We start from the raw sequence: 24,313 nt of genomic DNA, 5'->3' as shown, positions 1-24,313 counted from the left end.
TCATTACATTTTGTACTTAATATGCACGAGGCTGATCTCATGCAGGCCGCATTTGTAGGATTTTTTTTTTTTTTCAAAGGGGATTTGACATGAATGGAAAAAGAAGGATCTTCTCTTTTCTGATGGATTCACATCACCAAAACCTGCATCTCAGCCTGTAGCACTGCACTGAAGTATCCAGTATCTGCTGAGAACTGGACACTGCTGCACACATTTCACATTACAAGCAAAGAGATGAATTGAAAAAAAAACAACAACATTAAAACACTTGCATGCATTACTCTCCACTAGTAAAGATCCCTAGATGTATTTTCTTCCTTGTAAGGTGTGAGGATGTGATTGCCGCAGCTAGGCGATGACTGTTATATACTTACGTCTTGATGTTTTCATGGTAAACCTTGGTGTCCGAGGGCTGGTTATACAGCGGCTAAGAAAAAAAAAAAAAAAACATTGATGTTAGAGATTGTGAGACCTTGAGATGACTGGTGGCCAAAAAAAAAAATCCCAATCCTTTCCCTGCAGACCAGTTTTTATACATATCATACACACGTGGTCAAAATTGTTGGTACCTCTCGCTTAATGACAGAAAATCCCATAATGGTCACAGAAATAACTTGAATCTAACAAAAGTAATAATAAATCAAAATTCTATGAAAATGAACAAATGAAAGTCAGACATTACTTTTCATCCTTGCTTCCACAGAATTTTTAAAAAAATAAAACTCATGAAATAGGTCTGGACAGAAATGATTGGTGCCCCTGAAAATTATGACAAAAGGGACATGATAAATCAAGGTGTGTCCACTAATTAGCATCACAGGTGTCTACAATATTGGAATCAGTGAGTGACCTGTATAGGGGGCTACAGATACTGTGCTGTTTGGTGACACGGTGTGTATCACACTCAACATGGACCAGAGGAAGCGAAGGAAAGAGTTATCTCAGGAGATTAGAAAGAACATTATAGACACACGTTAAAGGTAAAAGTTACAAGACCATCTCCAAGCAGCTTGATGCTCCTGTGGCTACAGTTGGGCATATTATTCATAAATTTAAGCTCCGTGGGACTGTAGCTAACCTCTCGACGTGGCCGCAGGAGGAAAATTGATGACAAATCAAAGAGACGGATAATACGAATGGTAACAAAAGAGCCCAGAAAACGTCTAAACAGATTAAAGGTGAACTTCAAGCTCAAGGAACATCAGTGTCAGATTGCACCATCCGTCGTTGTATGAGCCAAAGTGGACTTCATAGGAGACGAAGAAGGAGGACACCATTGTTGAAAAAAAATCATAAAAAAGCCAGACTTGAATTTGCCATACTACATGTTGACAAGCCACAAAGCTTGTGGGAGACTGTCCTATGGGCAGATGAGACAAAAATGGAACTTTTTGGCAATGCACATCAGCTCTATAATCACAGACGGAAAAATGAAGCATATCAAGAAAAGAACACTGTCCCTACTGTGAAACATGGAGGAGGCTCTGTTATATTCTGGGGCTGCTTTGCTGCATTTGGCACAGGGTGTCTAGAATCCGTGCAGGGTACAATGAAATCTCAAGACTATCAAGTGATTCTAGAGAGAAATGTGCTGCCCAGTGTCAGAAAGCTTGGTCTCAGTCACAGGTCTTGAACCTTGCAACAGGATAGTGACCCAAAACACAGCTAAAAACACCCAAGAAAGGCTAAGAGGAAAACACTGGACTATTCTGAAGCGGCCTTCTATGAGCCCTGACCTAAATCCTCTTGAGCATCTTTGGAAAGAGCTGAAACATGCCATCTGGAAAAGGCAACCTTCAAAAAACAAGACACCTGGAGCAGTTTGCTCTTGAGGAGTGGGCCAAAATACCTGTCGAGGGGAGCAGAAGTCTCATTGACAGTTACATGAATCGTTTGGTTGCAGTGATTGCCTCAAAAGATTGTACAACAAAATATTAAGTTAAGGGTACCATCATTTCTATCCAGGCCTATTTCATTACTTTTTTTTTATTCCGTGAAAGCATGGTTGAAAGCAATGTCTGACTTTCATTTGCTCATTTTCATAGATTTTTAATTTATTATTACTTTTGTCAGATTCAAGTTATTTCTGTGACCATTGTAGGTTTTTCTGTCATTAAAAGAGGGGTACCAACAATTTTGACCACGTGTGTACCTTCATGTTATCTAGGTGCACAACAGGAAAGCTCTACCCCAATTTACAGCTGACAAAGTCAAAGTAAAAGCCCTCAAGTAACCAGACAAAATTACTATGCAGCTCCCGAGGGCTTGAAAAGTCTAAATTGGGAAGCTTTCGCCAATCAGATGAGAAATGGCAAAATGGCAAAAGGACTCAAGCTTGTGCTTGATTTCCATAAAAATAAAGAGAGGAAAAAGATTTAAATGTACAATTTAACAGAAAATTACAGACCCGGTTTAGGCGCATTCACAATAACAAGGACGGCTGAAATAAACATCACAGTGGACAGGCGTGCGGCTTATAAACTGTACATGGGTGTTCTCTCGTCTTTAGACTAAGTTCACACGGGCGTATAACAAAAAAAAAATTGTTCTATTTTCATGCAGAAAAAAAATCAGGCGATTTTTCATCTATAGTGTCTTGTTCCCATGTTACAGAATTGCAATGTATCTATAAATATCGGATGCTACATGGTTGATCTGTACAGGATCCAATTTTTTGTCTGCACCTATAGACGAATAGGCGAGGCTCATCCGAAATGTGGAAGAGAATAGAGCATTATGTGATTTTTTTTTTTTTTTTCCATGAGAAAACTTGGTCCATGAAAAAAAATCTGAACAGTCCTACTGAATAACTTTGGTCGGAGTGCCGCCAGATTTTTACACAGACCGCACCCAGCCTGATTTTACCAAGAGGAGGATCCCTAAAAATAAGATGATCCCCATTTTCCTTAGTTAAACATAACTGTCCATGTCAGCCACCATCCAGAGTGCAAGAATCTCTTCCTGGAAAAGTGCAATGAAACTAGCATTTAATCATACTTTTTTTTGGTGTGGAGGGGGGGATGATTTTTACTTTATTAGATTCCAATAATCCAGAGTATAACAGATCATCCCAGTGACTACAGAACTCAATGCACAACAAAACCCTTCGCATAATCTAACTTTAAAGGGGCTGTCCACTGGAGTGGTGCGACTAATCTAAGTTCTCTGACCCTGGCCTTACTCTTAACAGTCGATAATTTCTGCTGTTCCCAGCGCCGCTCCGATCCAGAGTCGCCATCTTGTGATGGCAGCTTCTGGCTGACCGGAAACCAACGGTGAAGGTCACAAGCTGTCAGTGTGAGTCCATGAGAGCCTTGTTCTGACTCTCATAGACTTACATTAAGTTGTGACTTCGGGATCACCCAACAAACTCTGGAGCGATCCGGCAAGTCACAAACCGACGGAGACTGATCGGAGCGGCGCCGATGAAGACGGCAGCTGATAAGTAGTAGATCACTATGCTCAGGCGACTTAAATTAGCATCCCCACTCTAGCGCTGCAGTAAAAAAAAATAAATAAATCTCTGGAGTGGTGCTTTAAAAGGAATCACTCACCATGAAAATGCCGTCCAATCTGCAGCACCATGTTATACAGCAGGTGGAGCAGAGCAGATTGATATATAGCTTTGTGAGAAAATATTCAGTATAACCTGGGTTTTCATCATTTACACCTATGCTGTCTCTGGGATTTTGGATCCAGTGGGCGGGCCTTTCAGTGACTTACAGCCATCTCTGTATGCACACAAACACTGACAGGACCGCCCACTGGACCAAAAGTCTAAGAAAGCGCAAAGCTTTAAAGGATGAAAACACAGGTTATACTGAGTCTTATCTCACAAAACTATATATCAACCTGCTCAGCTCCACCTGCCCCAAGACATACTGCCTGCAGATTGTACTGCATTTTCATGATGGTAAGTTCCCTTTAAAGGTTTCCCATCAGATAAAACATGAATGCCGCCCATTAACTGCAGTGGTAACGTGGTGCCCAGGACAGATTTTTAGGTTATTTTCTTACATATGAGAGTAGTGGTAAAGTTGTGTAGGCTATTCACAGACTTGGATGAGATTTTTTGTGCTAGTCATGAGGAATTTTACACAAATCTTACATAAATCAGGCTCAAAAACATTGGGAGGTGTTAATGCAATCTGTTTGCTATGTGCAAGTGCACAGATACCCCCCCAGTGCACTTCCAGGCTGATATGCATAGTGATTCAGATCTCTACAAAAAAAAGGATCCAAGTGTCTAATCAGAAATGCCACTAATACCAGAATTAAAAACCTTCTGACAGGTAGGTAGGGGGCATTAAAAAGACAGACTTGTGAGCATGAAGTTCATAATAAACCTATAACTATGAGCGGTACTACAGCGAGCCGTAGAATAGCAAACCCAACGGAAACATCAGACAGTACTTACCAGCTCTACTTTTGGGCCCAGACCTTCTAAAATCTTATGCGCTTCCTCTGCTTTTTTCTGCAAGATACAATAGTATTGGACTTTTGAGAGAAATCCAGATCCAAACACGATATAGGGGAAATTAATGGTGCAACGAAAAAGTGGAGGGTTTACACACCACAATGAACTACAACTCTCAAGAAACATAATATTATAGGATTAAATGATGACCCCTTGTTTTAGTCAAGTTGTTAAGTTAAAATAGAACAAGTAATCAAAATATTGGTAATTAAACTTCCAGCTTTCTATAAGGTGCCTAACTATCCAGGTAGACATTCCCGATTAAACCACTGCTTCTACGAGGATGCAGAAACTGAAGTTCTAGAACTGCAGCGTTCATTTCGCAAGAGTCGAGGGCGGTGCTGAGAGTGGGCGGTGCTGAGAGTGGGCAGTGCTGAGAGTGGGCAGTGCTGAGAGCGGGCAGTGCTGAGAGCGGGCAGTGCTGAGAGCGGGCAGTGCTGAGAGCGGGCAGTGCTGAGAGCGGGCAGTGCTGAGAGCGGGCAGTGCTGAGAGCGGGCAGTGCCGAGAGCGGGCAGTGCCGAGAGCGGGCAGTGCCGAGAGCGGGCAGTGCCGAGAGTGGGCAGTGCCGAGAGTGGGCGAAAAGCATTAGCACTATGTCCAGGAACACAGCGAAATACTTCCAGGACATAGTTCACCAGCGCATGCGCACTAATGCTTTTCGGCTTTGCCCGCAAATGGGCAAAGCATACTGTGCGTGCACGAGTCAAGATTGCAATGTGCATGAGCGTAATATGGAGTACAACTACGGAAATTACCTGAAATATTGCGGACAGCAGCCAAGGAGGGGTGGAGTTAAGGAGCCAAAACACCGCCCATCGGACCGGACCCAACTCATTTACATAGAGCGCCAAAATGAGGTGACAGATTCCCTTTAAAGTTAATCTGTCAGTAGGATCAACTCTCCTAAGCTGTGTATATGGGCATGTAGATCATTGGAAGCTGAATAATGATACCTTGATATCAATGGTCCGATGTCTTATTCCAGAGATATCCATGTTTTTTTAAAAAGGAAGTGTCACCAGTGTGATGTGTAATGGCTGCTCCCTGCTCTCCTGATCTCGCTGCAGAGCTGCGTGTGATTATACCGGAAACATCTGCAGGTTCCGCTCAGCTTCAGCTTCCAGCTCACAGGCAGACAAGGTTGTAATATGCAGAGCTGTGAGAGCTGCACCAAATGTATTTGTAAGGAGACAAACTTCAGTTCTGCTGTTCCATGTTAATTGCATGCAGGGCTGTGGAGTCGGAAAGCCAAACCATCAACTCCAAATTCAACTCTGGACTCCCCAGCACTGGTCACTACTGAGCATGTACATAAAGTGCAGCACAGATTCATCTCCTCTACATCCCCCCAGCACTGGTCACGACTGAGCATGTGCATAAAGTGCAGCACAGATTCATCTCCTCTACATCTCCCCAGCACTGGTCACTACTGAGCATGTGCATAAAGTGCACCACAGATTCATCTCCTCTACATCTCCCCAGCACTGGTCACTACTGAGCATGTACATAAAGTGCAGCACAGATTCATCTCCTCTACATCCCCCCAGCACTGGTCACGACTGAGCATGTGCATAAAGTGCAGCACAGATTCATCTCCTCTACATCTCCCCAGCACTGGTCACTACTGAGCATGTGCATAAAGTGCAGCACAGATTCATCTCCTCTACATCTCCCCAGCACTGGTCACTACTGAGCATGTGCATAAAGTGCAGCACAGATTTATCTCCTCTACATCTCCCCAGCACTGGTCACTGCTGAGCATGTGCATAAAGTGCAGCACAGATTTATCTCATCTACATCCCCACAGCACTGGTCACTACTGAGCATGTGCATAAAGCACAGGACAGATTCATCTCTTCTACAACGCCACAGCACTGGTCACTACTGAGCATGTACATAAAGCGCAGGACAGATTCATCTCATCTATGACTCCACAGCACTGGTCACTACTGAGCATGTGCATAAAGTGCAGCATAGATTCATCTCATCTACAACGCCACAGCACTAGACACTACTGAGCATGTGCATAAAGTGCGGCACAGATTCATCTCATCTACATCCCCACAGCACTGGTCACTACGGAGCATGTGCATAAAGTGCAGCACAGATTCATCTCATCTACATCCCCACAGCACTGGTCACTACTGAGCGTGTGCATAAAGTGCAGCACAGATTCATCTCATCTAAGACTCCACAGCACTGGTCACTACTGAACATGTGCATAAAGTGCAGCACAGATTCATCTCATCTAAGACTCCACAGCACTAGTGGTCACTACGGAGCATGTGCATAAAGTGCAGCACAGATTCATCTCAGCTACAACGCCACAGCACTGGTCACTACTGAGCATGAGCATAAAGTGCAGCACAGATTCATCTCATCTACATCTCCCCAGCACTGGTCACTACTGAGCATGTACATAAAATGCAGCACAGATTCATCTCATCTATGACTCCACAGCACTGGTCACTACTGAGCATGTGCATAAAGTGCAGGACAGATTCATCTCAGCTACAACGCCACAGCACTGGTCACTACTGAGCATGTACATAAAATGCAGCACAGATTCATCTCATCTATGACTCCACAGCACTGGTCACTACTGAGCATGTGCATAAAGTGCAGCACAGATTCATCTCATCCACATCTCCCCAGCACTGGTCACTACTGAGCATGAGCATAAAGTGCAGGACAGATTCATCTCAGCTACATCTCCACAGCACTGGTCACTACTGAGCATGTACATAAAGTGCAGCACAGATTCATCTCATCTAAGAGAGAAAATCTCTCTTAGCAGAAGACTTCATCCACTATAAGTTCATGCTCAAAACCTATAACTCTGCCCTTCATCTGGCCAAACAATCCTACTTCACCACCCTCATCACCTCACTATCCAACAACCCAAGACGACTTTTTGAAACCTTAAACTCCCTCCTGAAACCTAAAGTACAGGCCCCCATCACCAACCTCAGCGGTGAGGATCTGGCCACTTATTTCCTAGAAAAAAATCAACCACATCCATCAGGATATCTCAGCCCTATCTCCTCAGTGCCTGGATCCCCTTCCCTGCCGCACCTCAAGCTCACTAGACATCTCTGAGCCTGTTTCAGAAGAAGAAGTTTCCAAGCTCCTCGCTTCTGCTCGGCCTACAACCTGCAACAGTGACCCTATTCCTTCACAGCTCCTGCAGTCTCTCTCACCCAGTGGTCACCACTCACCTGACTAAAATATTTAACCTCTCTCTTTCTTCAGGTATATTTCCCTCCTCATTTAAACATGCCATCATAACCCCTTTACTTAAAAAGCCATCCCTGGACCAGAACTGCACTGCTAACTACAGACCTGTCTCTAACCTTCCCTTCATCTCTAAACTCCTGGAACGCCTGGTCCACTCCCGTCTAATCCGCTATCTCTCGGATAACTCTCTTCTCGACCCCTTACAATCTGGTTTCCGCTCTTTACACTCTGAAACTGCCCTCACTAAAGTCTCTAATGATTTAATAACAGCTAAATCGAAAGGTCATTGCTCCCTGCTGATTCTACTGGATCTCTCTGCCGCATTTGACACTGTGGATCACCAGCTCCTCCTCACTATGCTCCGCTCTATAGGCCTCAAGGACACAGCCCTCTCCTGGTTCTCCTCCTACCTCTCTGACCGCTCCTTCACTTTATCTTTTTCCGGCTCCTCTTCCTCTTCTCGCCCCCTTACTATCGGGGTCCCGCAGGGCTCAGTCCTAGGCCCCCTCCTGTTCTCTTTATACACTGCCCCTATTGGACAAACAATCAGCAGATTTGGGTTCCAGTATCATCTCTATGCTGATGACACCCAATTATACACTTCTTCCCCTGACATCACCCCTACCCTAATTCAAAATACCAAGGATTGTCTGTCTGCCGTCTCTAGCATCAAGTCCTCCCTCTATCTGAAACTAAATCTCTCTAAAACTGAACTTCTTGTGTTTCTCCCCTCTACTAACCTCACTCTACCTAACATCGAAATAACCCTGGAGGGTTCAACCATAACTCCCAAGCAGCATGCCCGCTGTCTTGGGGTCATATTCGACACTGAACTTTCCTTTAATCCGTACATCCGATCACTCAGTCGCTCTTGTCACCTGCATCTTAAAAAAATCTCCAGAATCCGACCTTTTCTCACCTTTGAAACTGCTAAGACTCTTACTGTCGCTCTTATTCATTCTCGTCTGGACTACTGCAACTCTCTTCTGATCGGTCTCCCTCTTACCAAACTTTCTCCTCTCCAATCCATCTTGAATGCGGCAGCCAGGGTCATATTTCTGTCCAGCCGCTTCACCGATGCCTCCATCTTGTGCCAGTCATTACACTGGCTACCTATTCGCTACAGGGTCCAGTATAAACTCATCTCTCTCACCCACAAAGCTCTCCACTGTTCTGCACCGCCTTATATCTCCTCTCTCATCTCTGTCTATCGCCCTACACGTGCCCTCCGTTCTACAAATGACCTAAGACTAACATCCCCCGTAATCCGAACCTCGCACCTCCGTCTCCAAGACTTCTCTCGTGCTGCTCCAGCTCTCTGGAATGCACTTCCCCAGACGATCAGACTGATACCTAGCCATGACCTATTCAAGCGCGCTTTGAAAACCCATCTCTTCAAACAAGCCTACCACATCAACTACTCAGCAAGCTAACTTTGCCCTGTTCCCTCCTTCCAAATATTATTCTCAATCTGCACCCTACTATTCATCTGTCTCCACACCCTTCATGCACATGATAACTGCACTTGATACTTGTCTATTGCACTTAAACACACGGGCTGATGACCGGATCATGCAGCTTTATATGAAAATCCCTATTATAATTGCCAGACCTGAATTAACAAGCATTTCTCACCTACTGTGTCCCCCCATTTCCTTGTAGATTGTAAGCTTGCGAGCAGGGACCTCACTCCTAATGTCACTGTTTGAATTGTCTTAACTTGTATTGAATTTATTGTCTGTACATGTCCCCGCTTAATTGTAAAGTGCTGCGGAATATGTTGGCGCTATATAAATAAAAATTATTATTATTATCTACATCTCCCCAGCACTGGTCACTACTGAGCATGTGCATAAAGTGCAGCACAGATTCATCTCATCTACGACCCCACAGCACTGGTCACTACTGAGCATGTGCATAAAGTACAGCATAGATTCATCTCATCTTTGACCCCACAGCACTGGTCACTACTGAGCATGTGCATAAAGCGCAGGACAGATTCATCTCTTCTACAACGCCACAGCACTGGTCACTACTGAGCATGTACATAAAGCGCAGGACAGATTCATCTCATCTATGACTCCACAGCACTGGTCACTACTGAGCATGGTCACTACTGAGCATGTGCATAAAGTGCAGCATAGATTCATCTCATCTACGACGCCACAGCACTGGTCACTACTGAGCATGTACATAAAGCGCAGGACAGATTCATCTCATCTATGACTTCACAGCACTGGTCACTACTGAGCATGTGCATAAAGTGCAGCACAGATTCATCTCATCTACATCCCCACAGCACTGGTCACTACTGAGCGTGTGCATAAAGTGCAGCACAGATTCATCTCATCTAAGACTCCACAGCACTGGTCACTACTGAGCATGTGCATAAAGTGCAGCACAGATTCATCTCATCTAAGACTCCACAGCACTAGTGGTCACTACGGAGCATGTGCATAAAGTGCAGCACAGATTCATCTCAGCTACGCCACAGCACTGGTCACTACTGAGCATGAGCATAAAGTGCAGCACAGATTCATCTCATCTACATCTCCCCAGCACTGGTCACTACTGAGCATGTACATAAAATGCAGCACAGATTCATCTCATCTATGACTCCACAGCACTGGTCACTACTGAGCATGTGCATAAAGTGCAGGACAGATTCATCTCAGCTACAACGCCACAGCGCTGGTCACTACTGAGCATGTACATAAAATGCAGCACAGATTCATCTCATCTATGACTCCACAGCACTGGTCACTACTGAGCATGTGCATAAAGTGCAGCACAGATACATCTCATCCACATCTCCCCAGCACTGGTCACTACTGAGCATGAGCATAAAGTGCAGGACAGATTCATCTCAGCTACATCTCCACAGCACTGGTCACTACTGAGCATGTACATAAAGCGCAAGACAGATTCATCTCATCTATGACTCCACAGCACTGGTCACTACTGAGCATGTGCATAAAGCGCAGGACAGATTCATCTCATCTATGACTCCACAGCACTGGTCACTACTGAGCATGTACATAAAGCGCAGGACAGATTCATCTCATCTACAACGCCACAGCACTGGTCACTACTGAGCATGTACATAAAGCGCAGGACAGATTCATCTCATCTATGACTTCACAGCACTGGTCACTACTGAGCATGTGCATAAAGTGCAGCACAGATTCATCTCATCTACATCCCCACAGCACTGGTCACTACGGAGCATGTGCATAAAGTGCAGCACAGATTCATCTCATCTACATCCCCACAGCACTGGTCACTACTGAGCGTGTGCATAAAGTGCAGCACAGATTCATCTCATCTAAGACTCCACAGCACTGGTCACTACTGAGCATGTGCATAAAGTGCAGCACAGATTCATCTCATCTAAGACTCCACAGCACTAGTGGTCACTACGGAGCATGTGCATAAAGTGCAGCACAGATTCATCTCAGCTACAACGCCACAGCACTGGTCACTACTGAGCATGTGCATAAAATGCAGCACAGATTCATCTCAGCTACAAAGCCACAGCACTGGTCACTACTGAGCATGTACATAAAATGCAGCACAGATTCATCTCATCTATGACTCCACAGCACTGGTCACTACTGAGCATGTGCATAAAGTGCAGCACAGATTCATCTCATCCACATCTCCCCAGCACTGGTCACTACTGAGCATGAGCATAAAGTGCAGGACAGATTCATCTCAGCTACATCTCCACAGCACTGGTCACTACGGAGCATGTACATAAAGTGCAGCACAGATTCATCTCATCTACATCTCCCCAGCAATGGTCACTACTGAGCATGTGCATAAAGTGCAGCACAGATTCATCTCATCTATGACTCCACAGCACTGGTCACTACTGAGCAGGTGTATAAAGAGCAGCACAGATTCATCGCAACTAACAGCCAAGATCTTTAGATCTGGAACAGAACAGACACTTATAGGACATTTGATAACTTGCCCAAATTTTATGAAAAATTTCAACACATTCTGCCCTGAACTACTACTGAACCCAATTTATTGCATATTTTAGGAGTTGAAGTCGGTCCATTTTATTCCGAAACCACAGCCCTAGTTATATGTCTCAGACTGATTATTCTCTCCCTTTCATTTCAGAGTTTTGTGTCCGGCCCATAGCTCTTAACAGTTCATTTACATATAAGAAAATGTGGATTTATCTGGAGTCAGTTGATATAAAAGGTATCCCTTTATTTAACTTTCTATAACCTATATGCCCATATAGATGGCTTAGGAGGGTTGATCCTACCAACAGATTCCCTTTAACCTCTTTAGGACATCCGCTGTATATAAACACATCACATGTCAGAAGCGAGTATATGGAGTGAGCCTGCCCCATACCCGGTAGCTGATGGCTGAATTTTAACCCCTTCGTAACTGGGCCAATTTTTTAAATTCTGACCAATGTCACTATATGTGGTCATAACTCTGGAATGCTTCAACAAACCTCAGTGATTTTGAGAATGTTTTTTGTGGCAAATCATAATTTATTAAAGTGGTAAATTTAGATTGATATATTTTGTGTTTATTTATAAAAAGTATCAGAAACTTGCCAGAAATGTAAAAAAAAAAAAAAAAATTGCAATTTTCAAACTTTGAATGATTATCCGTTTAATCCAGATAGTCATACCACAGAAAAACATTAATAAATAACATTTCCCACATGTATACCTTATATCAGCACCATTCTTAAAACGCTAATTTATTTTGTTAGCCTTTTAGGTGGTTTAAAAATGTAGCAGTAATTTTTAATTTTTTCAAGGAAATTTACAAAATTTATTTTTTTGAGGGACCTATCCAGGTTTGAAGTGACTTTAGGGGTGCTATATATTGGAAAACCCCAAACGTGATGCTGTTTTAAAAACCGCACCCCCCTCACACATTGAAAACTGCTGTCAGGTAGTTTATTAACCCTTCAGGTGATTTTCAGGAATTAATTCAAAGTGGTATAGCAGGAATGAAAAAGTGTTTGTTTACCACCTAAATGTCGCTAACTTCTGAACTGGCCGCTGTAGCCGGCAGACTCTAAAGCCCCCGTTACACACTGCGATATCGCCAGCAATATCGCTGCAAAGTCCCCGATTTTGTGACGTCACAGCGATATTGCTAGCGATATCGCTACATGTGATACTTACCTCTGACCGGCTCCCCCGCTGGTTATCGCTGGTCGCGCGAGAAGATGCTGGACCATTCCTCGTCGTCCACTTCCTGCGGCGCTTCCTGCTGTGACGACGAGCGACGCGTGGAGCCGGGCGGGAGGACGTCAGGATCGCCGCGTCTGACAGGTAAGTAGCGATCCCCGTCCCCTGCGATGTCGCTGGTGAGATCTGCCTGTGTGGCAGCTCACTAGCGACCACCTAGCGATTCACCAGCGATCCTGACCGCGTCATATCGCTGGTCGGGATCGCTGGTGAGTCGCTAGGTGTAACAGTACCCTAAGGCCGCTATTTGGCCATGAACTGCTATGGCAAACATCAGGACCACAAAGTCATGATCTCGGTGTGTCAATTAGATTAAAGTGCAAGCCCCCACAATCTATTAACCATTTATTTGATGTAGTCACCAGGGCTGTGGAGTCGGTAAGCCACAGTTGCGACTCCGACTCCGACTCCTGGATTTTATCAGGCTCCGACTCCTTGATTTTTTTTTTTTTTCCTTGATCTGTTTATTATTATACCCTTTGTATGTGTTGGTTTCCATGCATTGTACACTTTTTTCAAATTTGGTTTTGTCTGTTAAATGTAATGGGTGTGTTTTTCACCTAATTGAATCACCTGTTTCCTTGACATGTTTTGCACTTAAATATCTGTTTGGAGACCTCCTTTACGCATTCCATGATTAAGCCCTTTCAGGGTGAAACGCGTAGGAAAGTGCTCCCCTCCATATGCCTCTTTATGTTGTTTTTACTTGATGGTAAGAAGATTTTATATTTTCAATAAAGCAATTGTTATTTTATCTCCTGGAGACGCTGGAAAATCTTTTTCTATGTTGTGCATGCACTTAGAGCAAAAACTACATTTATTAGAATACAATTAGAATATAGCAAATAACTTTTATAAACTTTTCTAAACTGTAAGTAAATATGCAATAAACACTTTTATGCAGTTAATAAGAAGAAATCTATAAATTTGTCCTCAGAAAAAGTATTGCCTCTGTCAGATCCTCCTTCATGGATGCCCTCAAATCTGATCTAATTATTTTGAGAGCAGAGAACAACCTCTCTACACTAACTTGTGTTGGTGGCAAAGCAGTAACCACTCGGGCAACATCTCTGACAATGTCAGGATACAGAGGAATCGCTTGTTGCACTGTTATTTTTGATGAACGGTCAAATTTCTCAATTTCTTTTAGTGCACATGAAAAATTCTGCTGAAATGTACTGGCTGTGTTCCTTGATGGGGATGACTCTTCTTCTATGCGGGAACGCTTTGCACGGTCCTTGTGATCCAAATATTTTTCGAAATTAAATTCTTCATCAGTTGATGATGAGGGTGAAGATGTGGCAGGACGACCAAATTCTTCTTGTTCCTCCTGACTGTTCTGCAACCCTTTCATCCTTACTGCTATTTCAAACAGAGCTTCTTTTCCTTTACTTAGCTGTTGATCATCTAGAGGAATCCGATGCATTGGGTCTACATAAACAGCTGCCAAAAGAATGTTATTTTGTAATAGTAGCTCCTCTCTCCGTTTCATTGATGTAGCAATGCCACTTCCAATTAACCCTCCTCTTTGGGACAGGCGAAACATCAGGTTCTTCCACTCCTTTAAGAAAATACCTGGAGTTAAGTCCTCTGCTTGTAATTTTTTAGTCACTGTAAATGGGTGCTCCAGCAATTTTTCCAGCTCAGTCACCTGATTCCACTGACTTTCATTTAGCGCCAGTTGAGGGTTAGCCATGTCTACAAGAAAGGTTTTCAGTTCAACCAAGCGCTGAATCATTAAGTACTGCCCCGTCGTGTGGCTTGATCAATAATTGCCCCTTTTCCAGCACGTCTCTTCAAAATTGAGTCAACTTTAGGGGTTCTGGCAACAGTAGCCAATTTTCTCACCTTGCCAATCAGTGCAGCAGCATGTCCTTCTTGCAGACTGTCTCTTATAGCCAGCTGTAGCGTATGAACAACACAGCGCATGTGATGAATGAAAGAACATATTGACACAGTTTCAACAAGATCATCTAAACTATCATGTTGCTGTTCATCTGAAGCAACTTCAGTTTGCTCCTCAGTTACAATACTGTGTTCCTCTATTTCAAACATTTCTGTGTCTGTGGACCCAGAATGTTCTTCTAGCTGCTGGTCACCATCATTACTCTCATTCATTAGCTTAATAGTACTTATCATATTTGAAGCATTGTCAGTTACGACAGAAAGAACTTGCTCTTTTTTAAGTTCATAGTCTTGCGGAACCTTTTCCACCAAGACCTGGAGAAACTCACTGGTGTGATGAGCTTTGGTGTCTTTTACTGCCAATGTCTTGGTAACTATTTCATTTTTGTCACAAACAAATCGGACCTTGATGGCAAAATAGTTCACTCTGTGACGTGTGCAGGCATCCATTTTAAGAAACAGAAAGCGTCCCTTGAGAGTTTTTTTAAGTTCTTCCTTTTGTTTAAAAGCTTCTTCGATTACTAATTTTCTAATACTCTCTCCAGAGAAACACCAAGCTTGCGGGCCATTTCCCCATTCAGACACATAAAAGCTGGTCGTGAAAATAATGAAATAGGCACACTATCCTTTACAACAAGCTCTATGATCTGTTTTTTAAATGTATCTACTGTCATTGTCACAGTAACTTTGTCACTGACAAAATATCTTGCAACTGATGGCTGCAGAGTTCTCTGCTCCTTTGTTTGGCTGGAAGAGCTGGGCACTGGTTCATTGGTTTGGATGCAGTCTTTCTCATCCACTGCTTTCAGTACTTCTGGATGAAAGCGCTGTAAATGTCTCTTTAGATTAGAAGCTCTGGTAGGAGCATTTTTATCTTTGCCTGAATATGCACTCATCTTGGCTTCACAGCATTTGTTTTCGTCTGGATCATTTGTCATACACTGACAGACATAATGTTTTCTATCTTGAGTGATGGTGAAATGTTCAAATACAGCTGATTTAATGTGATGCTTCTTTGACATTCTCAGGTTTTTAATTCTGCATTCACAATCCAAATGACAATTGTTTTTCCTAAAAACAATTGTACAAAATTATTGCCAGGTCGTACAACTGATATAGTGGTCAGTAATACTGTTATTATTCCTCATGTACTCACAGTTAATTGATGCAAAGTTTGTTGAAAGGATAATACTTCTTACAGTCTTCCTCTTCTGAGTAGCAGGCAGCTGTGAGATGCTTGGAAGACGCACACCTAGTATGATCTAGTCTAGAGGAGGAGCTTTACTACTAAGAATTTGCAACACATTTTCACTTTCAGTTTCATACATTGTAAGTAGGGGGGTTGGGGCAGCATGAGGTTAACCAAGTATAAGATTAGATAAGGGCAGTGGAGAACAGTGACACACAAGAAGTAAGAAATGTCTCTATCTCCAGCAGAACTGCTTATCACTGTTGTTCATAGTTTGATAGAACATATATATTTGAGTAACATTTATAAAATTCATATGAAAGTTCAATTATGAAATATTAATACATTTTTTTTAAAGCTGGAGTCGGAACATTTCTACCGACTCCAACCAAAACTAACTCCGACTCCACGACTCCGACTCCACAGCCCTGGTAGTCACTATTTGATGTAGCCACTTTTGACAGCAGCAACTAAGGGGTTAAACAGATATGGATGGCACCAACACCGATCATTTGTGATACAGCAAGTTGTCAGATATAGTGGACAGCCGACAGCTGCTGGAGTGTCACCTGTATAGGGATGATATTCCCTTATATCTCAGGTCAGTAAAAATACGTATTGGCTGTCATGAAGGGGTTAAAGCCAGGTCCTACCGCTAATGACTGGGGGTGGAGTGGCGCTGCCCGCAATTGTTTACCTATTAAATGCCGCTGTCAATTTCTGACAGCATGATTTCACACATGCCAACGTGCAAGCATGTCAGTACGTCCAACAAGCGTCGTGGCTGTGACATGATCGTGGGTCGCAGATGGGTTGCAATGACAGCCTGGGGTCAGCTGACGGACCCCATGACTGTCATTATGGAACTCCTTTGAAACAGTGCCTGTGTCAGAGCTTTAAAGACTGTGATTTCTGCTGTATGCAGCGATGCATCTTCAAGCCACGTAAAACTGAAAGTTCAAATCACCGTTCTTTCAAATTCAAGAACGCCAAAATTATGGGGTTTTTTTGGTTGCTGCACTTCCCAAAAAATGCTGTAACAAGCGATCAAAAAGTCACATCTATCCCAAAATCTATATATATAAAGCTGAGTGAGGGTGTGTGTGTGTGTATCAAGTCACCTCCACTCCAAATAGAGCCGTCCACTGGCGACTGTAGAGTGGGGTTGCATTGCGAAAGTGCGGGACGCGGGTGGAGAGCGGGGCTGCAGAGGGAGAGAGTGCGGATCTCAGTTAGTTACTATGCCTGGGCAACGCCGGGATCTTCATCTAGTAGTACTAATAAAAACGTTGTCTCACCCCACAAAAATGAACTATCACACAGCTCCATCAGACAAAAAATAAACGTTACAAGTCTCAGAAAATGGTAACAACTCCACAAACATTTTTAAATTATTAAAATTCCCTGATAATCCCTACCGTCTCCCTACCTGCCTGCGGAGGTTAGCACCATAATATTTGCGAAATGGCGTCCCCACTCAACCCAAAGACTAGAGTTGAGCGACTTTGGTCGGATCGGGTTTCATGAAACAAAATCTGCTTCAGATGAAACTCGCCCGACTAGGGCAAAAAAAGTCGTAGTTTCGTCCGAAACCCGACCCCAATGCAAGTCAATGGGAAATAAAAGTCGGCATTGAGCCGATGACATTCATCCACTCAATGCCGACTTTTATTCCCCATTGACTTGCATTGGGGTCGGGTTTTGGACGAAACTCCGACTTTTTTTGCCCTAGTCGGGCGAGTTTCATCTGAAGCAGATTTTGTTTCATGAAACCCGATCCGACCAAAGTCGCTCAACTCTACCAAAGACCATAGTAAACACCTGGACTATAATTGCAGCACAGATAGTGAGAAAAAATAATAAGATCCTGGATACATATCACAACCATACATATATATCTGAGCCCACCAGGACATTGCCCACACAAGGACTGATGCGTCAGATTACTGTACATACATATAAATTCAGGGTGTCATTACAAAAGATCAAAGTTAGTGTCTATCACAAATTACCAGGAAGAATGTAATACAAACAGCCATACTTGCCTTTGATAGACTCAAGGTCTTATGTGAATCTGTGTCCCATGTCCCGATGCGTTTCCCCTCCAGAAACCCTCTTCAGGGTTCATCAGGAGACTATTGACATGCTGACAATGAAGTGATTCTCTGGTCACAAGGATGATGTGCGCGGTATGCAGCGAGGGGCGCTGCCATCTTACAGAAGTTTATTAGATCAGATCCGGTTTACTAAGAGGCACGGAACGCGTCATGAGCTCCACAATCACCAAATCAAACGCATGCACCGGGAAATACAATGCCTAAGAGAGCTTTAAACGCTCAGTGCGGCCCATGGTCATCCTCTAACATAAACGTCCTCAATCAGGATAGGGAGTCAAAAAGTGCATCAGCAAAGAGATTATTGAGCAAACCAGGGCTGTGGAGTCGGTAAGCCAAACCTGCGACTCCGACTCCTCAATTTCCCTTACACCGACTCCGACTCCAACTCCGACTCCACGACTCCGACTCCCACACATATTGCTTATATTTAAGTGAAAAATTTATTGTAGTACAATGTGAACCTCAGACATTTAATCATTTTTATGATCCAATAATCAAAATGTTTAGATAGAACAGAATATATATTGGTGTACTACCCGGTTTTCATTCTTTTTGGTACAGATACGATATGGATAGACAGATATGGATAAATGGATATATAGATAGAGCAGATTTCTAATCTGCTTTTGCTATTGAAAACATTATCTATGAGCTCAAAAACCTTTCAGGTGATGCAGTTTTTTAAAAAGATGATCAGCTTTTGCAGCTGAAAAACGTATCCTCAAAAAACACAGGAAAAACGTTGTGTGTGAATGTAGCCTTAGATCAGGAATATAACAGCCATTTATAGGACATTTCATAACTTTCCCAAACTCCTATGAAAAAATATTCAGCACATCCTGCATTGAATTACTGTACCCAATTTATTATATATTTTAGGAGTCGGTCCATTTTATACCGACTCCAACTCCGACTCCACCAAAATGAGCACCGACTCCGACTCCACGACTCCGAATCCACAGCCCTGGAGCAAACACACCTACAATCAAAAAGGTAACTGCAATGGCCACATCTAAAATGTATCTACAAACCTATTATCCAACCCGGTCCCATCACTGTAAGGCGGGGTGATATGGCAATGAACGACAAGATCCCTGATCGAATTCCCCCTTCTAAATGTGACAGATGGTTAACGGGAGATGAACCTACAGACGTCTGGATCGGCTCTTAAGATTTGCCAATGTCTTTTGAGGATATCAAAGACTTTATTAGACTGATCATCATATTAGACTGGTCATCATATGTTCCTATCAGTTGTGTGATAGGATTAGACTCACAATGCGATTTAGGGGCCAGTAAAGATATTCTGCTAACACCAAATGCGCGTTTATACGCCGACTCAACAACATCCCCAGGATACCCTCTATCAAGGAATCTTCTTCTCAGGTCTATGGATTGGACTTGGAAATCAACCAAGGAAGAGCAGTTTCTCCTCAACCTGAGAACCTGCCCCTTTGGATGCCACTCTTCAGTGGGGTAATGGTAACGTTCCTATTTCGGTATGAGTAGGATATTGGTCACCATGGGCTTACGGTAGATCCATGTCCTCAAGGAGCCAACAGCTTCTTTTGATATAGAGATATCCAAAAAAAAAAAACTAACTCATCTCTCCCCCAACCCTATATGTTAAGGATCTGCACAGATCGGAAAAATAGAGAACGTTTATCCCCATTAGACTGGGGTCATGCGACCATATTCTCTCTTATCTGAGAAAATAGGTCTGATCACGCTAATCACACTCTGATCAGATTTTCTCAGATGTGGAAAAGATGGAATAAAATTGCTTGCATTCTGTCAACCTGTGAAATTCACACTGCACTCAGATGTCATCAGAGTGCAGCCTGATTTTTTTGATGGAGCCATTGATTGCATAGCAGAGTGTGATCCAATTTATGGATGCAAGTCATGCATGCTGCCATCTTTTCCTGAGACCCAGATCGAAAATACGGTCATCTGCACGATCCCTTATTATGAGGCGGTATTGCACATGCTCCATTGATCTCCTATGGAGCTGTTGGGCGCTATGCTCGGCTTTTTCCAGCAGCCATACTGGGAATTAATGGAGCAGTGGTGGTACGATGTGACGCAGAATATCATAACGAGGATAAAAATTCCCCGATGTGATTAGTGCGCTTCCCACCAACCAGGAAGGGGTCCTGCAGATAGGGAATAACTGGTTTTCACTGGTTAACCCCCTTTAACTTAAAGTGAGAGCAGCCTAATATTGCTTAGGTTCTCATTGTGCTGCCAAGACACCTCCTGTGGTAGCTGACAACAACAAGACATCCTTCTATATGAGGATTAGATCGTTTTTCCCAGTAAATTCCCCAAATCCTCATTTGGATTGAGACCTGGGGGATTGTAGCAGTAGGCCATCACTGAATGAATGAATGAATGGTGTCCAAGTAAATTCAATGTTTGCTTTTTTATTTTTTTCCTGAAACATTTGTCACTCTAAACGCATTTAATATAAAGTAAGGAAAGCTTCAAGTCTTGCAGATGTCTGCTTTTCTCCATCTTGTTGCTAGGCTTTATTGTCAGCCTATCTCGCATAAGAGCAGGCTCCCAAGATCACTCAAAGAAATGCTGGAAACCACAAATTTAAAGTGCTGTCCTAAAAGCAAAAAAATCCAATATCACGTGTATAACCGGCAGTTCAACCCAACAGGGAAATCAACAAAAGCGGCAGCCAATACAACCAGCCCCGAAATACTGATAAACCACATGAAATGAAGCCGCGCTGCAAGTGGGGAGCCGGACAACGGGGGCGCCATCACGGCTACAGTCCTTTACACATAGATTATACGAATCCATTTGCTCTAATGACGGCGCTAGTACCAGCGACATTTAGCCAAATTGCACACATCCTCCTACATTTAAAGGGGTCGTCTAGATAGGCTATTTCGCCTAAAATATTCTGAAATCTGAAAATAAACTATAATCCCCCACCGCTCTAGTTCCAAGTCGCTGATAATCCACTACAGCCAGCGAGTGGCTGCAGCGGTCATAGCTGGAAAAGGAAGCGGAGACCAGCACGGGACCCACAAGAGTGTGAACTGCTTCTTCTGGCAAACTAACGGCTTTCAAATTAATTTCGCCAAGCTGGAAAACCCCTTTAAATATATAAATCCGTCAAGTTAATGCAAAAACTGATAAGAATAGACACAAGGAGAGCAATAAAAAGTGTAAAATATGAAGCTTCAGATGAATTACTGAGCCCAGCTCGGTTATTAAAGACCAAGTAGCAGTATAAAAAGTCCAGGATGTGCAGTAGAAAATAAGGCGCTCACTTACCCGGTTCTCATCATAAATAATTTGGACGATGCTGCGGTGTTTCTGCTCCACAGGTGGAGGGGAGACGGGCTTCTCGGGCTCCGGAGGTTTGGCTGCTTCTTCTTCAAGCTGTTGCTAAGTTACATAAGAGGAAAAAAAAAAATAAATCTCCATCACCCGACGTAAAACTCCAATCAGCGCCTAGTCACGTCGAGAAGAAACACTTAGTTCACATTCCTGGATTTTGGTCCAACGATCGCCCAGTGACAAAGAAAGGGGGCGCTCCGTCATATAAACCAGGGATGGAACGGGTGCATGTTTACTAACGAAAAATTATCAAACAGAAAATTATCCAGTTTACCCCACTGGATGCAGAAGGACAATCAGAGGACAGAAAATTATCCAGTTTACCCCACTGGATGCAGAAGGACAATCAGAGGACAGATCCGGCACAAAATCACAGACAACAGTTTCTGCAACGTCAAGAGCTTCATGCCCGTGCCACAGAAATCAAGGCACAAAATGGAAACAAATAGGTTAACCTGCGCTGCTGTCGAGCGTGGTCTGCCCTGACGAAGACGTTTTAATACTTCAAAACGCGTTGGCAAATAAACCACAGTACTTGGATTCCTGTCTTCTCATCAGTCTTCGATGGCAGCACAGGTTAACCCTTCTCCCACGATTTCTCCTCGTAGATCTGCAGCATCCTAAGTCTTTCCAATGGTTGTGTGAACACAACCCAACCAGGTGGGCACAATTGTGAATTTTTATTTATATTTTCTACCTGGTTAAGCTCCTACTGCGCTTTTTGTCACTCTCTAGTTTTACATGTTGCAGAAGTGACAGCGAGCACTGAGCCACTGCTACCGCTCTTCACATCTCCAAATCTAGGACTGCAGCCATAGCCGCTAACCATCCGGCCCGTACCACCCTTCACTCTCAAGTACATGAGCGCGCACAGAGCTGACCGTGGGTTCGATAGAAAGTTTGAGCCCATGAACCGCTCTGTATATGCATTAGTGCAGGAGACTCCAAAGAAGCTCTTTTTGAGCGATTGATGGGTTCTCAGGACAAGTAAGTTGGGATAAAGATTTGGTATACAGCCAGCATCTGCCTGTAACAGCAGCGACCAGAGCTAACTCCCATCACTGCCGTTTAACCATTTTTCCATTGCTGACAGCAGTACTTGCCGACACAACCTATACAAATCTGGTATAGCCATAATAGAAAAAAAAATAAAAAAACAAATAGACACTTCATTTTTACCATACAATGGACGCCGCAAAAACTTAACCTCCTCCTCCCAAAAAATAAAAAAATATATAAAATATTAAGGCATTACATTTTTTTTTTTTTTTACCATTTCATTCCACTTTCATTTTTTTCTCCTATTTTTTAGTACATTGTATGGTAAACGGAATAGCACTTACAATTACAACTCGTCCTGCAAACAAATAAGCCCTAATACGGCTGTGTCAAAAAATAGATAAATATATAAAAGATTCGTAGTTTATGGAAGAAAAAGTAGAAAAGGAAAAAAAACCGCCTGGAACTTAATGGGTTAAAAGGGTCGATATACTGGGAAATGGCAGGGAAAAAAAATATATATAATAAAATTAAAGATATTTCCATCCAGACTGGTTTCGGTACATCGCCGTACTCCTCACCGACAATTGAGTGAGCGCTGCAGCTAATCACCAGTAGCTTGATAGTTTGCAGCGTTCACATTTCATCCAAGCAGAAGAGACGCTGCATTTTTGTATCCCAGAGTCATTGGTCACATATCTATACACCTTTCTCACCAGTAAAAAGGGTCCACTTGCAGCCCATATTATTCTAACCCTGTACGTCACCATTAGTTGCTGAAAGCGCACGAGTAATTCCACAGGTGAACAGATCAGCATCTACGGCAGCCATGATTCCAACCAGCCAGGACAAAGCACACAGGATTGGAATACCTGTTTTTTCTTCAGTTTCAGAATCTGTTGTTCAACTTTTGCAATTTCTCGGTCGACCCTGTCCATACTCTGAATCAGTTCTTCTTTAGAGAGTTTGGAGGGAGATCCGTCCTGGTCGTCATTGGCTTGGCCAGAGAGGGGGGATGCGGACCCGTCATGTTTGCCGGACAGTCCTTGTTCCTATAAAAACAACCATTAATTACACTGTGTACTAAGGACTATGAATAAATACAGATTTACTATAAAAAAAAAAAAATGCTTGGAAGCTGCCGCTATTCTCACATTAACATGAATGTGTCTGTCCAATAAACACGTATATATTGGATAATGATAAATATATGGTCGCTGGGGTCCAGCAGCAGAGACCACCACCAATCCGGTGAATGGGGCATTTGTGAATATTGGCAACCAGCACTCCTTAGACCAGTGTTTCCAAAATTACTGTCATCACCTCCCCTCTAAATAGTATTTCTGATGCCTTGACAATGATGCAATCACCCGAATACTAAGGAAATCCTGAATACATGATCTGTTTGAGGGGCTACAAGGACGGTAGTTTGGGAAACACTGCCTTAAGCCACGTTCACACGTTCAGTATTTGGTCAGTATTTTACCTCAGTATCTGTAAGCCAAAACCAGGAGAGGAACAATCAGAGGAAAAGTATCATAGAAACCCGTCACCACTTCTGGATTTATCACCCACTCCTGGTTTTGGCTTACAAATACTGAGGTAAAAATCTCACCAAATACTGACCGTGTAAACGTGGCCTTACACAGTGAAAAAACCAGTGGTCACACATGCTCACTCCATGCACTGTTGTTTAGACCAGTGCAGATACAGCAGATAATATATTTATCACCCGTCAGCGATATATGTCCTTTATGGCATAACCCATTTAATTTCTTCCTCCTCCCTTTTGCCT

General features: G+C 43.2%; 1 protein-coding gene across 7 annotated transcripts in view; it reads right to left on the bottom strand.

The window, feature by feature from the left end:
* Window positions 1-24,313, bottom strand: part of NCOR1 (nuclear receptor corepressor 1) — a 214,158-nt gene that overhangs the window by 121,920 nt on the left and 67,925 nt on the right. For all 7 annotated transcript variants that reach the window (XM_073565347.1, XM_073565345.1, XM_073565351.1 and 4 more), the window contains exons 5-8: window positions 23,391-23,570; window positions 21,454-21,567; window positions 4,418-4,474; window positions 375-427 (exon numbers count right to left, since the gene is read on the bottom strand). In XM_073565347.1, the coding sequence (XP_073421448.1) occupies window positions 375-427; window positions 4,418-4,474; window positions 21,454-21,567; window positions 23,391-23,570 (404 nt within the window). The remainder of the gene's footprint in view (window positions 1-374; window positions 428-4,417; window positions 4,475-21,453; window positions 21,568-23,390; window positions 23,571-24,313) is intronic.

This window comes from Dendrobates tinctorius, unplaced genomic scaffold (assembly GCF_039654945.1).
Source record: "Dendrobates tinctorius isolate UK_male_01 unplaced genomic scaffold, ASM3965494v1 ptg000016l, whole genome shotgun sequence".
Classification (NCBI taxonomy): domain Eukaryota; kingdom Metazoa; phylum Chordata; class Amphibia; order Anura; family Dendrobatidae; genus Dendrobates; species Dendrobates tinctorius.
This window is presented reverse-complemented; position numbering and strand designations above follow the sequence as displayed.